Source organism: Bubalus kerabau, chromosome 17, assembly GCF_029407905.1.
Source record: "Bubalus kerabau isolate K-KA32 ecotype Philippines breed swamp buffalo chromosome 17, PCC_UOA_SB_1v2, whole genome shotgun sequence".
NCBI classification, from domain to species: domain Eukaryota; kingdom Metazoa; phylum Chordata; class Mammalia; order Artiodactyla; family Bovidae; genus Bubalus; species Bubalus kerabau.
The window spans coordinates 19775534-19791146 of record NC_073640.1 but is presented as its reverse complement, the minus strand read 5'-3'; the positions used below and the strand labels follow the sequence as shown (position 1 = coordinate 19791146).

General features: G+C 44.6%; 1 protein-coding gene across 1 annotated transcript in view; it reads left to right on the top strand.

Annotated features, from left to right (window-relative positions):
- The first annotated feature begins 773 nt into the window (after positions 1 to 773).
- ABCC11 (ATP binding cassette subfamily C member 11) overlaps positions 774 to 15613 on the top strand; it is a 77098-nt gene continuing 62258 nt past the window's right edge. Inside the window, exons 1-5 of the mRNA XM_055551945.1 lie at positions 774 to 872; positions 3698 to 3816; positions 7037 to 7195; positions 12461 to 12608; positions 15246 to 15479. Of these exons, the coding sequence (XP_055407920.1) occupies positions 774 to 872; positions 3698 to 3816; positions 7037 to 7195; positions 12461 to 12608; positions 15246 to 15479 (759 nt within the window). The remainder of the gene's footprint in view (positions 873 to 3697; positions 3817 to 7036; positions 7196 to 12460; positions 12609 to 15245; positions 15480 to 15613) is intronic.

Below are 15613 nucleotides of genomic sequence, written 5' to 3'. Positions count from 1 at the left end.
CAGGGGGCCCGAGTTCCATGCTTGGTCAGAAAATTAGATCCTAAATCCTCAAATAAGATTTTGCATGCCTCAACTAAAGAAGCCACATACTACAGCTAAGTCCTGATGTGGCCAAATAGATTTATAAATATTTTCAAAAATAAATAAATGTCCTAAAGCATACCCAGATCCACTCCCCTGAGTCTGAGAATGGCAAAATCACTTTTCTTTCATTTATTTATTCATTCATTCACCATTGATTTACTGAATATTGCCCTCCTCCTAGGGGATCCCTAGGCCTGAGGGATTTAATAGTAAGCAAAGCAGACCTGTCTTTGTCCTTGTGAGGGTCTCCGTTTAGTCCAAGAAATGAACTCTAAAAAATCAGTGATTCACCTAAATAGACAATTATAGACTGGAATAAAAGAAGAGGCATGGGTAAATAAGCATGGTTTAAAAAAAAAGAAGAAGAAGAAGAAGCATGGTTTTAAGAGCAAGCCTTGAATATATTAAAGAAGATTGACCTGGCCCAAGGATGTAGGTTGGGAATGGGTGGTTTGGGGTTTCCCTGGGTGATCTTAGGCTGAGCCCCAAGTAGAAGTTTAAAGACAGGGAGCCAAGCCCATTCCTAACAGAGGGAAGAGCAGGTGCTGTGACCACGGCCCCCTGCACACTCCTTGTTGAGCGATATCCCTCTCTCCTGGTTGCTTGGGGTTCCATCTAAGCTGTTCTTACCTGTTGCCTTTTCAGATTCTCTGATTCTGGGAAACAAAGAATTGACAGTACACCTGAAAATGACCAGAAGGAGGATGTACTGGGTCCCCAGGTCTTCTGGTGGCCTTGTGAATCTCGGCTTGGATGTAGATGATGACATGGTTTCGGGACTTAGCTATGTAAGTAGATCTCCTTTGCATCAAAACACCAGAAAACTGAGTTCACAGGTACTTTCAATGGTCATAAACTGGATCAAATTTTTTTGGTCCCCTATTTATTCAATTTTGATTTTTTAAAAATGAAGCTCTGGCTTCTACAATTAGATGAATCATAATTGTTGGTTATGATGCACATTCATGGCTCATACAGCTGTCTCCCACTACCCTCCACTCCCCACCCCATCTCTGTCTCTCTCACTTATTTATGTATTTACTTATAATAATATGATAAGCACCAATAAATCTACCACCAACTCACCAGTTCAGACCTTGACCCCATTACATTCCCAAACTCTCCCTGGTTCCTTCAGGAACCACTATTCTGAACCTTTACCCAAGGATCCCTTACTGTGTTTTTCAAGAGAGTATTATTTATTCCATATGAAGTCCTAGAAATAATATACCTTTTTCATTTCAGTGGTTTCCTACTTTATCAAAAGGGTAACATGTAATGTCTTGTGATTTGTTTTTTACTTCTTGATTTCTTTTTAATAGTTTTATCCTTAGAGAGTGACTTGGTTTTGCATTCTGTGGGTGACTAAACATAACACCCTTTCTTCTTGTCTACAGTGTTTATGGCCAGAGAAAAGCCCAGAGAAGTTGAGGGAACTGCCCAGAGTAGGAGCAGAGCCAGAGCTGGGAGCTGGTTGTTCTGACACATCACTCATTCCCTACCTGGCAGGCTTTCCTTTATTTATTTTTATTGAGACATAAGTGGCATAAAACATCATATGACTTTCAGATGTATGATATAATGATTCATTATTTGTATAAATTATGAGAGGATCACCACAATATCCATCACCACTCATAGTTCAACTATTTTTTTTTCTCATGAGAAATTTTAAGACCTACTCTCTTAACAACTTTCAGATATGCAGTGCGATATTATCAGTTATAGCTACTATGTTGTACATTATATTCCCATGACTTATTCATTTTATAAATGCATGTCTGTACTTTTTGACCACCTTCACCCATTTTGCCTATCCTCACCTCTGGCAATTACCAGTCAGGTTTTTGTTTTGTTGTTCGTTGGGTGGGTATTTTTTATTCTATTCGGTTCAGTGCAGTTCAGTTGCTCAGTTGTGTCCGACTCTATATGACCCCAGGGACTGCAGCACACGAGGCTTCCCTGTCCATCACCAACTCCCAGAGCTTACTCAAACTCATGTCCATCCAACCATCTTATTCTCTGTCATCCCCTTCTCTTCCTGTCTTCAACCTTTCCCAGCATCAGAGTCTTTTCCAATGAGTCAGTTCTTCACATCAGGTGGCCAGAGTATTGGAGTTTCAGTTTCAGCATCAGTCCTTCCAATGACTATTCAGGGTTGATTTCCTTTAGGATTGACTGGTTTGATCTTGCAGTCCAAGGGACTCTCAAGAGTCTTCTCCAACACCACAGTTCAAAAGCATCAATTCTTTGGCACACAGCTTTCTTTATAGTCCAACTCTCACATCCATACCTGACTACTGGAAAAACCATAGCTTTGACTAGATGGACCTTTGTTGGCTCCATGGTGTTGGATAAGACTCTTAAGAGTCCCTTGGACTGCAAGAAGATCAAATCAGTCAATCCTAAAGGAAATCAGTCCTGAATATTCATTGGAAGGACTGATGCTGAAGCTGAAATTCCAATACTCTGGCCACCTGATGTGAAGAACTGACTCATTGGAAAAGACCTTGATGCTGGGAAAGACTGAAGCCAGGAGGAGAAAGGTGTGACAGAGGATGAGATGGTTGGATGGCATCACCAACTCAATGGACATGAGTTTGAGTAAACTCTGGGAGTTGGTAATGGACAGGGAGGCCTGGTGTGTTGCAGTCCATGGGGTCACAAAGAGTCGGACACGACTGAGCAACTGAACTGAATTGAACTGAACCTTTGTTGGCAAAATGATGTCTCTGCTTTTTAATATGCTGTCTAGGTTGATCATAGCTTTCCTTCCAAGGAGCAAGCATCTTTTAATTCCCATGGCTGCAGTCACCATCTGCAGTGATTTTGGAGCCCAAGAAAATAAAACCTCTCACTGTTTCCATTGTTTCCCCATCTATTTGCCATAAAGTGATGGGACCAGATGCCATGATCTTTGTTTTCTGAATGTTGCGTTTTAAGCCAACTTTTTCACTCTCATCAAGAGGCTCTTTAGTTCTTCTCTTTCTGCCATAAGGGTGGTGTCATCTGCATATCTGGAGTTATTTATATATCTCTCAGCAATCTTGATTTCAGCTAGTGCTTCATCTAGCCCAGCATTTCACTTGATGTACTCTGCATGTAAGTTAAATAAGCAGAGTGACAATATACAGTCTTGACATACTCCTTTCCCAATTTGGAACCGGACTATTGTTCCATGTCCAGTTCTAACTGTTGTTTCTTGACCCACATACAGATTTCTCAGGAGGCAGATGGTTCCCATCTTCCCATCTTAAGAATTCCCATCTCTTTAAGAATTTTCCACAGTTTGTTGTGATCCATACAGTCAGAGGCTTTGCTGTAGTCAATAAAGCAAAAGTAGATGTTTTTCTGGAACTCTCTTGCTTTATTCTATTGGGGTGGCCAAAAAGTTCCTTGGGGGTCTTTCCATAACATCCTATGGATGTTATATCTCAGATATATGTAAGTGAGATCATAGACTATTTGTCTTTTTCTGTCTGACTGCAATATCCTTTCTCTAGGAGGCTGAATGCGGAAAGATCTATCCTCCTTGGGTGGCTGGTCCCTCATTCCCTCAGGACAATATTTGTGAGGTCTGAAACTGATGCTCTTTTGTTTTTTCTTTCCCAAGAAAACAATAACTGTTGAAGACAGCCCCTGGAGACAGCAGGCGAGGGAACCTGAGGCACCAGGGAAAGGGAAGTATGATGCTGCCTGGAAAACCATGATTCCCTTCCGACCGAAGCCAAAGTGAGTCCTGAATGGGAGCTGAGGGTCGGTACCCTTCAGGGCAGTGATACTCAGGCCCTCACACCTGGACCCCTCCAAAAGGCTGCACAGCCCTGTCCCAACACTGTCCTGTCACCCTCCACAGCCAAACACCTCCCAAGAAACCTGAGACACATCAGGGCAGCACAGCCAGCACCTCCATTCATTCAGCCAGTCAGTCAACAGGACTCATCGACACTGGGCTAGACTATGGGGGGTAACAGTGAGCCAGCCAGCCACAACCCTTGCCCATCACCGACCTCACATGGGGGAGAATGAGTAAGCTTATAAGCATGCCAACCAAGTTGCATCTAGTCAAAGCTATGGTTTTTCCAGTAGTCATGCATGGATGTGAGAGTTGGACTGTAAAGAAAGCCAAGCACCAAATAATTGATGCTTTTGAACTGTGCTATTGGAGAAGACTTTTGAGAGTCTTTTGGACTGCAAAGAGAGCCAACCAGTCCATCCTAAAGGAAATCAGTCCTGAATGAATATTCATTGGAAGGATTGATACTGATGCTGAAACTCCAATTCTTTGGCTACGTAATGCGAAGAGCTGACTCATTGGAAAAGACCCTGATGCTGGGAAAGGTTTAAAGTGGGAGGAGAAGGGGACAACAGAGGATAAGATGGTTGGATGGCATCACTGACTCAATGGACATGAGTTTGAGTAAGCTCTGGGAGTTGGTGATGGACAGGGAAGCCTGGTGTGCTGCAGTCCATGGGGCTGCAAAGAGTCAGACAGGACTGAGCGACTGAACTGAAACATATGATTATTGCTGTTTGAGGAAGGTGTGTAAAGAAATGTGGGGGTGTGAGGGACACAGAATAGCGACAGCATGATAGGTTCTGAGTGACACTGAAACTGAGACCTGGAGCATGAACGGGAGGCCGATGTGGGCAGCATGTGCAAGGGCCTGGCCTTGCAGTGGAAGAACAGAGTGATGTGCGTGTCCAGGATCTGAGAAGGAGGCCAGTGCCTCTGCAGAGTCCTAGCCATAGTGGATGCGGCAAGGCGACACCACCAGCATGTCTCCACAGACCACATGAAGTACGTCGGTCTTCATTCAGTGAAAAATGGGCAGCCATTGAAAAGGCCAAATGCCCTATGATGTTACCTTAAACTTAAGAGTTTAAGAAATTCATGGAGCCTCCTCTACTAAACCATAGTTTCAACCATCCCCAAATGACTTTCTGGTTTATACACCTGGGGCTTCAGGGGACTCCACAGATTCACACACATACTCATTTATGCAGCATTTGTTGACAGGCGCTTAACACTTCTGCTCTGATCCCTCAGTGTTTCGTCATGGGAAAAACTTTGTATTTAGGAATCCCTCTTCGCTCCAGTGTTTTTCTAACAAACAAACAGCAGTGGTTTTCCTATTTTTTAAATTTGAGCTTCTGTCAATACCAGTTACATTGTTACCCACCAAATCAATCGTATCTCCACCAGGAATAGAGAACTTTGGTAGTACTTGAGTTCAGCTGGACAGCCTTATCTTAGAGAAGAAATGTTTCTGCTGGGCCCTTGGAATATCAGCCCTGGTGCATCAGTTCTGGCCCAACCCTTGCCATCACAGATGGCCCCACACATCTCCTACAATGTCTCATCTTCCCTCAGTTCTTCTCTCCCAACATCTCCCACAGAGGCCCGGCCAGCATTGTCCAGAACGTACAACCATGATCGCTGGTGGGCTGGAAGGATGTAAAGGGCCAGAATGTGGAGAAAAGAGGCCATAACTCTGAACAAGAGAACATCTTGCAAGTCTGGCATTTTTGTCTTCACATCTATCTCCCCAAATCTTTTTTAATGTTGAATTTTCCTCATATCGAACCATATAACATTAGAGACAATGTTGAAAAAAAAGTGAAATTACAATCTCAACACCTTAATGAAATCATTATTTGTCTTTTGTGAACGATTCACAAAGATATGACCTTATCATTCTTATTTACTTTTTTTGTTTTTACAGTTTTTATGGAAGTTACAGAAGCAGAGCATACAAATTTAAAGTGATGAGAATTTAGTTTTGCTCCTTTGCAATTTCTAACCCCTACTTCAAAGTCAATCTATGAATGATTTGATATGAATTGTTATATAATTTGATGTTTATTATATATAATATGCTGCTGCTGCGTCGCTTCAGTCGTGTTTGATTCTCTGCGACCCCATAGACAGCAGCCCACCAGGCTTCCCGTCCCTGGGATTCTCCAGGCAAGAACACTGGAGTGGGTTGCCATTTCCTTCTCCAAGGCATGAAAGTAAAAAGTGAAAGTGAAGTTGCTCAGTTGTGTCCAACTCTAGTGACCCCATGGACTGCAGCCTACCAGGCTCCTCCGTCCATGGGATTTTCTAGGCAAAAGTCCTGGAGTGGGGTGCCATTGCCTTCTCCGATATATAATATAGATATTTAAAATATATATAATATAGATATGTGTATATTGTTCTCTGTCTGACCTCCTTTATTTCTTCCTTTTTTATATAAGTAAAAATATTTTAAACTTCTTGATCTTCAAGTGACCTTTTTTTCAGTATGCTTAGAGCCGGCTCCATGTTCTGCGTGTAGATCGTCCCTATTTTTAGACCCTTCTGCACTGTTTTCTGGAAAATCCCATGGACAGAGGAGCCTGGTAGGCTGCAGTCCATGGGGTCGCTGAGGGTCGGACATGACTGAGCGACTTCACTTTCACTTTTCACTTTCATGCATTGGAGAAGGAAATGGCAACCCACTCCAGTGTTCTTGCCTGGAGAATCCCAGGGACGGGGGAGCCTGGTGCGCTGCCGTCTATGGGGTCGCACAGAGTCGGACACGACTGAAGCGACTTAGCAGCAGCAGTAGCAGCAGTACTGTTTTCTACAACATGGTGCAGGATATGCCGTATTTGTCTTCTTTCTTTTTAAATCATTCCTCTGTTGCTGGATGTTTTTGTTGCTTCTGGTTTTTAACGATGAGAACTGGGGAAAAAGCACAGTGTGGTCCTCTGGATGTAGGAAAAAATATTTTTTCATGACTATTATTTGTGATGTTAATAATAGTCATGAAAAAGTACTGTTTTCTCCACGTAGACGGTGTAGAATCCACACTGTGGTTTCCCCCCAGTCCTCGTTCATCTCTTCCAAGTTCTGCCTGTGCCTGAGCTGTCCAGCCCTGGAGCCCACGCCCCGGTGTCACCGTGTTGCCCGTGTCTCTTCTGCTAGGTTTCCTGAGCCCCAGCCCCTGGATGATGCTGGCCTGTTCTCCTACCTCATGCTGTCATGGCTCAGCCCGCTCATGGTTCGAGGTTTACGGAGAAGCTTAGATAAGGACAACATCCCCCAGCTGTCAGTACACGATGCTGCAGACAAAAACGCCAAAAGGTAAAGTCATGCTGGGCAAGCCCACGGGGTTAAAGACCATGTCTTGGCAGTCGGTGCCAAGTCGCTTCAGTGTGTGTTTTAAGGGGAGGGGGATAGTGGTTCATCTTCAGACAAGCAAAATATATCAGTTCTCCCTTTGTAGCAGGAACCCTCCTTCTATGGGAGGTTCTTAATCTGGAGTTAAGTAATAATTTATGTATTTCATATGTAAATATTTACATATTTACATACAGGCTAGAGAACTTTTTCTGGAACAAGAATTCTCATCTTTTATCGGGTCTGTCTGAGGTCCCAGGACCCTGAGAAAGAAAGTACTGCTTCTTGTCCCTTTTGCCATTTTTGGTGTGTGGATAAAGCATTTATCTGTGTCACAGATCATTACATTTTGGCTAGTGGCCCAGGCTCTTAAGCCACCTTGAGCCACCACTAATCGTTGTGGGATTACATTTCCTGTACCATCTACCTCACAGGTGAAATTAGATCAAAAGGGGAGGGGTGGGAACGAGTGACCTGGAATGTCCTGTACTCATGTTACTGCCTCTAGGTTCTTCATGAGAGACACCAGGTGTAGATGGCCTTTTCCAAATGTATCCCAGACATGACGGCACTCTAAGAGTCTTCCTGAAAAGAATATTCAGTGGTCAGAGAGTTTGTGAACCGTCAGATGCTATCACCAGGTCTCAGAGATTTATAAAGAAAATCAGTGTAGTGAAGGCACTGACAAAGCAGAAACTGGTTGAATTTTGAACCATTGCTTCTTAGACTCAGGAAAAAAAATAGAGGTTCCAGGGAGCACCTCTTGGATAATACCAGATATTGGTAGAATCTCACCTCTTACCAGCTATGATGTCAGAGGAGTTACTTACCTATGTTTTTGTGTATAAAATAGTGAATTATAAAAAAAATATCTCTCATTGCCCTTCGTTGGCTCATTGTGAAAATCTCATGGATGGAGGGGCCTGGTAGGCTGCAGTCCATGGGGTCGCTGAGAGTCAGACATGACTGAGCGACTTCACTTTCACTTTTCACTTTCCTGCATTGGAGAAGGAAATGGCAACCCACTCCAGTGTTCTTGCCTGGAGAATCCCAGGGACGGCAGAGCCTGGTGGGCTGCCGTCTATGGGGTTGCCCAGAGTCGGATACGACTGAAGTGACTTAGCAAGAAGCAGAAGAGGTAATAGATTTGATGTAAAGCACCTGGGAAAATGCCAGACACATCATAGGCCGTCAGTTAAATGTCAGCTTGCTTGTTCTTCCCTAACCATTGCGAAGACCAGGTCTCCTAATTTACTTCTGTTCTCTTTCTGCCCCCTGGTGCTGCCTTTTTTATTCTGTAACTCACAATGCCTCACCACCAACATTTTTGCAATCACTCCATCTTTACATGTTTCTTTGAAATGGTAATTTCCCATGCATTCACACTTTTAGAGGGATTTCTTTCTATGTGTTCACCATTTAACAGGGCTTCCCAGGTGGCACTAGTGGTAAAGAACTCACCTGACAAAGCAAGAGACTCAGGAGACATGGGTTCCGTCCTTGTTTCAGAAAGATCCCCTGGAGCGGGGCCTGGCAACCCATTCCAGTATTCTTGCCTGGAGAATCCCATGGACAGAGGAGCCTGATGGGCTATGGTGCATAGGGTCACAGAGAGTCAGACATGACTGAAGCAACTTGGCACACCATTTAACAGGCAGCATTCTGGGTTGCGTCTTCCCTAATCCTTCAAAAGAGCTGCTTTGTTTCCTATGAGGATGGGCTGACAGAGTGCCAACCATCACCCTCACCACCACTCTCAGCGGGATGACCATCGTCAGCACCATCATCTTCATCCTGTGATCACCGTAATCCCTCACATGTTAACTCTTCTTAACTACAGAGCATCTCCCCACCCATTGTCTCCTTTGACCATTCCCAAAGGATTATGAAATAAACAAGGCAGATGTTATTTCCCCCATCTTACAAATGAAGAACTGGAATTAAGAGAATTATGTTCCCTGAATCATATCATGAATGAATGGAGGAGGTAAAATGTGAAACCACGTCTCTTGAATCTGAATCTAATAATCATGGCCAGAAATAGATAGTGTTTCCCAGAGAGCTGTGGGTAGGCTACGGAAGACTTGGATTTGTTTAGCCAAAGTAGAACTGACTCTAGAGCTTGTTGTTCCTGCGGATTGTGTCATGTGTGGAGGCAGGGCTAGAATGAGGAGAGGCAGCCCCATGGTTTGGCCTGAGCAACAGCATCCACAAACAAAAGAATCCTCCAACACAGACAGGTGTCATGGGGACGTTTTGGCTTTGTCGAGCTAGGGTCCGGGCCCCTCAGGTTATCTGGTCCGCATAGGTGGGCCTGGATGGAATGGGGGTAGTTTTTTAATAACTCAGAAAGGAAGAAGCCTGGAGTTTTGATTGCAGAAGGAAAGTGGGACAGAAAGGTCTCATGGTATTGGTTCCCTTCTGGTTTAGGCTGGGCAGGAGTATCCATGGCTGGAGGAGTAAAGAGTTGAAAGGGCCAGAACTGCTTTGTCATGAGAGACTTACTGAGATTCTGGGCAGAGGATGAGAACCAGATGCTGACAGAGCTCTCTGAGAACAGGCACATCCAGTGCCGCTGTCGGGCCCTGGGGGCAAACGGCAGCCCAAAAGGGGACAGCTTTGTCCACTGTGCTCTTGCTGTCTAAGGAGCAGCAGCTTTGGCGAGTGCCTGGAGTCCCTTGGCCTGATCCACGACGCTGTCATGATTGCTGTTGTTCAGTTGCTAAGTCATGTCTGACTCTTTGTAACCCCGTGGACGTCAGCATGCCAGGTTTCCCCGTCCTTCACTAACTCCCGGACTTTGCTTAACATCATGTCCATTGAGTCAATGATGCCATCCAACCATCTCATCCTCTGTCACCCCTTTCTCCTCCTGCCCTTGGTCTTTCCCAGCATCAGGGTCTTTTCTAATGAGTTGGCTGTTTGTGAGGTGGCCGAAGTATTGGCGCTTAAGCGTCAGTCATTCCAATTAGTATTTATAGCTGACTTCCTTTATGATTGACTGGTTTGATCTCCTTGCTGTCCAAGGGACTCTTAAGACTCTTCTCTAGCACCACAGTTCAAAAGCATCAATTCTTCAGCATTCAACCTTCTTGATGGTCCAACTGTCACATCCGTACATGACCACTGGAAACCCATAGCTTTGACTAGACAGATCTTTGTCGGCAAGGTGATGTCTCTGCTGTCACCATGGGCAGTGCTAACCGCTTTCCAAACAGTGGAACCGGCCATAGGGAATCAGGAGCCAGGATGTCCAAGTTCAGCCAGCATGGTGCCTGCAGCTGATAGATTGGACTGTGGATGCATGGTGAGGCAGGGAGGCATCCAGAGCGACATTAAGAGTCCAGAAGCCTTGAGTATCATAATGACTATTGTCTAGTCACTTGTTCCTGCCTCTGAAACAAAAGAGAAGTGTAGGAAAGTCAACACAATTTTAAATCTTTTCATGAAAACTTCTTGGATGCTTTTTAAAAAAAGCTTATATACAAATAGTATATCAATTTTCTCTCCAAAGAAATGTTTTAGGTGTTCTTATTTTGCTGGTGTAGCACAAAGCTCCCAGGCATCATCAGCTTGGAATGTCAAAATTAGGATACATTTTTGGTTGCATGATCCAACACTGGGGCGCCCTTTTGGGAATTTTGAAATAAATAAGGACACTTTTTGGAGATCAGGGTTCTGTGCTTTATGAATCTTATTTTGTGCATAAAAAGGAAGGGCGATGTTTTTCAGAGCCTTAGGCTGTTTCTTCAACGAACTGTATTTCAGGGTAACAAAACAGTTGATGAGGGAAATTTCCTTTTTTAATATTTCCATGTTTATTTTTATTTGGCTGTGCCAGGTTTTAGTTGCGGCATGCAGAATCTTTAGTTTCAAAATTTGGGCATGTGGGATCTAGTTCCCTGACCAGGGATCGAACCCAGGTCCCCTGCATTGGGAACTTGGAGTCTTAGCCACTGGACCACCAGGAAAGTTCTGGGAAAATTATTTTTTTTACAGAAAATTCAAGCTGATAACTATAAATGGAATGATAGAATTAGACAAACCACCATTTTGCCAGTCCTGTCGGAGGTGGATATAGGCAACAATCATCACCGATGGGGAACTTGGCAATGGATGAGTCAGGCTAACACACCTTAACTCAGTGATCCAGCTTAACATATCCAAAAGTGGGATAGCACACTTTGTGCGTCTTCTGATGTGATAAAAGTAACATATACTATATCATCTATTAAGTATTTTTGCCAGCTGACTTGAATTCTGAATTTTATTATGCCTCTCACCCCACTCCAGTACTCTTGCCTGGAAAATCCCATGGATGGAGGAGCCTGGTAGGCTGCAGTCCATGGGGTCGCTAAGAGTCGGACACGACTGAGCGACTTCACTTTTCACTTTCATGCATTGGAGAAGGAAATGGCAACCCACTCCAGTGTTCTTGCCTGGAGAATCCCAGGGACAGGGGAGCCTGGTGGGCTGCCGTCTATGGGGTCGCACAGAGTCGGACACAACTGAAGTGACTTAGCAGCAGATCTAGCTAACAGCTTAATAGGAAATACATGGCATAGAAACTTATGCGAGCCCCACAGGGGTGCAATCAGTCAAATCCAGAATGTGGAAAACTCAACAGGATAAATCATTCAGATTCTTTAGAAAGTAAATGGCAGAAAACGCAGAGGATAGGAAATTGTTACAGATAAAATGAGATGCAAGAGGTCTGTCAGATTTGTCTTTTAACTGCAATGAGTGGGACCTGTTTGGATCTTGATTTAGGCAAACTAACTGTAAGAACATATTTTTGAAATAATTAGAGAAAGTTGAATTAAATGCCATTCTTACTATGCTATTAATATATGCCTATTATTAATAGTTAATAATGAATAGTCATTAATTCATAACCATTTTTATGGTTACTCTGTGGCTTTTTAGGGCTTTATCCGGAAGAGATGCATACTGAAGCATTTATAGATGAAACAATATCTTTGGGATTTGCTTGAAATATTCTTGCAAAAAGAAAAATAATGGAAGGGGAGGAGAGATCAAACAAAAATGTCAAATGTTGGTAATTCTTGGAGCTGGGGCATGCATGCAATCTAAATGCCCTGTACTGTTCTCTCTCCTTGTGTTATCTTTGACAATTTCTGTAACCAAGTTCCTAGACCAGCAAGAACTGGGAGAGTTGGGTGATACAACCAAAGAGATTTCATTTGCTTCCATTTTCTTCTTTTCAAGGCTTCGTCTTCTTTGGGAAGAAGAAGTCTCAAGGCATGGAATCGACAAAGCTTCAGTGCTTCGAGTGATGCTGAGATTCCAAAGAACAAGGCTTATTTTTGATACAATTATGAGCTGCTGCTTCTCCATCGCAAGTGTTCTGGGGCCCGTAAGTAGCAGACTTGACGAGGTGTCCGGACTTCAGGACTTGGTGATTAGCATGTTTAGATCCATGCCAAGAACTGGAGCTGTCTTGAGACTTCCCTGGTGGGCCAGTGGTTAGGACTCCACACCTCCAACTGGGGGGAGGAGGTGGGTGTACAGGTTTGATCCCTGGCTGGGGAACTAAGATCCTATATGCCATGTAGGGTGGCCACAGAAAATAACAATAATTTTTTAAAACCTCAAAACATAAATAAACAAACAAATAGATTTGAGGATGTCCGTCTCTCAACTGCTGCTCAGAAAATGAAGGCTTTTTGGGGGCAGTGGAGCTAGTAGTAGTTGGAAGTGCAAATTCTGCAGCCAGTGCTTAGGGTCCAACTTTGGTTATGCTACTTAATTTCTGGGTGACTTTGGGAAATTTGTTTACCCCTTCTGTGCCTTGGTTCCCTCATGGAACCCCATGATGCTTGCAACCATAGTCCTCATGGTAACTCTCATGTTTGAAATGGAGAGCCTGACATTGTCTGGCTCATAGGGCGACATTAAGTTCAGTATAGAAAACATTTAGAACTCAGTCTGTCTCAGGATGTGGGAGCTGCTTTGAGAAATGGCTGAACAGCTCAGGGCATGTAGGAGACTCCACATACCGTGGTTAGGATGAATGGGCTCGCTATTTCCTGTTAGTTCCTCAGCTGCAGACAGCGAACCTGGCTGTCCCAGCTGGGGTCACGTGCTCACTTGCTTGATCAGCAGTGGAACGCTTTCATTGACGATCCAGCCTAGACTGTGTGCATTGGAGCAGGCGACCATCTTCCCAGAAGAAAATAGAGGTGTTGTTACCAGCTCAGGGGAGAGGGGTTGCAGGTCAGGAGGAAGCAACAGCTGATGACACCACAGAAAGAAGTGACTTGGGTGACAGCGCGTTCTCCATTCGTCCCTCCAGATCCACTCTCCACCCTTGTCCACACCACCCTATGCTTTGCCCCTAGTGTGTGACCTCTCTGGATCACATTCGTGGGGTACCTCTGCCTCTGGCTTCTGGTTGAGTTTGACCAGTGGGAGACCCCATCTGGAGGCTGGAGGGAAGGAGAAGGTGAGGGCAAGATATATATCACTCTGACTCCCTCCCTCCCTGTCACTGAGGGTTGGTGACCAGATCCTAAAATGAAGGGCCCTTTTTGTATTACTTTCTTCTTCTAGGCTTCAGTAAAACTCATCCTCCCCTCCCCATTTAGTTTCCTGTGGTTGCTAGCTCCAAGGTGCTTCTCCATTCCTGTTAAATTTCCTCAGTTCTGCCCACATCTTTATAAATAGTCAGGTTATTAACCCCTGGATTACTCCATGTGTGTGTAATCTATTTCCCATTGGGACTGATGCTGAAATGTGGTCTCTGTACTCTGGTGCCAAATCAAATCTCAGAGACAGAATTTTGGTGAAGGGCTTCCCAGGTGGAGCTAGTGGTAAAAAAAAAAATCCCTCTGCCAGTGCAGGAGATACAAGAGACATGGGTTCAGTCCCTGAGTTGGGAAAAGCCCCTGGAGTAGGAAATGGCAACCTAGTCCAATAGTCTTGCCTGAAAATTCTATGGACAGAGGAACCTGGTGGGCTACAGCCCATGAGGTCACAAAGAGTTGGACACGACTGAGTGACTAAGCAGCCACACACTCACACAGAAAAGAATAGCTTTGTTGCTTTGCCAGGCAAATGGGGACATAGTGGGCTAATGACCTCAAAACTGTGTGTCCCAATTCAGGGGGATTTGGTAAGGAGACTTATACCAATCCTCATGGCTCAGACAGTAAAGAATTTGCCTGCAATGATGGAGACCCGGGTTCGATCCCAGGGTTGGGTAGATCTGCTTGAGTAGAAAATGGCAACCCACTCCAGAACTCTTGCCTGGAGAATTCCATGGACAGAGGAGCTTGGTGGGCTACAGTTCATGGAGTCACAAAGAGTCAGACATGACTGAGTGACTAACGTTTTCACTTTATAGCAATGGTTCAAGGGTGAGGTTTGCTGATGAGATCAGGGTGTGTGTATGGCCTCCCCTCCTTTAATCTGGCCTCAGGAGGTTTTCTGATGAGCTTCTGTGGTTCTCAAACTGTGACCTTGTCTCTGGAGCAGAGTATTTCATCAAGTAGTTAGCAGCTTCCATTTGTTGGGCGTTTTAATTCTGCAGAAGAGCTCAAAGATATTGTTATGTGTATCCCTTGAGGAGGAACCAGGACCCTGCCCAAGACTGTGCTATTGTTTCTTGGCTACTCCTTCCTTGTCTCCACATCCCCTCTCTTCCCTTAGGAATGCAGGGAAGGTCATGGAGGCTGGAGTCTGTTCCACACAAATGAGAAATAGGGGGCACAGAATAGGCTTCTGCGTCCAGGAGCACCAGAGCATCCTGCTTGGTTTTAGGACCAGTATGAGGTGGTGGAGCTGGGCTTCAGATCTGGGTCAGTTGAACTCCTAAGTGTCCTCCAACTGGACTGTGATCTTCTGAGTGCAGAATTGTGCTTGAGTCAGTTGTGATCATCTAGTAAGCCCCCTCTCTTGACCTGAGGACCTCACACCCAGTGCACTTTGTTTAGGTGTTGCCTGAAAGCAGGATTAGGAATTCAGAGTGATCCAAACTCCTGTTTCCTTTTAGATACTGCTTATACCAAAGATCCTGGAATACACCGAAAACCCATCCAGGGATGTTGCCTATGGAGTTGGGCTTTGCCTTGCCCTTTTTTTCATTGAATGTCTGAAGTCTCTGAGTATGTGCTCATGCTGGGTCATCAACCAGCGCACAGGCATCAGGTTTCGTGCAGCTGTCTTCTCCTTTGCTTTTGAGAAGCTGATGCAATTTAAGTCTCTAACACACATCACCGTGGGAGAGGTAAGTGACGAGGTTGCACATTGAGGGGGTACTTTCCTCCTCCTCCTCCATACCTCCTTACCCTGGAGGCCAAGGGACGGAGAAAAGGCTGGAGACAAGGAAGAAAGAGAAAGGAAATCATTTCCAGGGTGAGT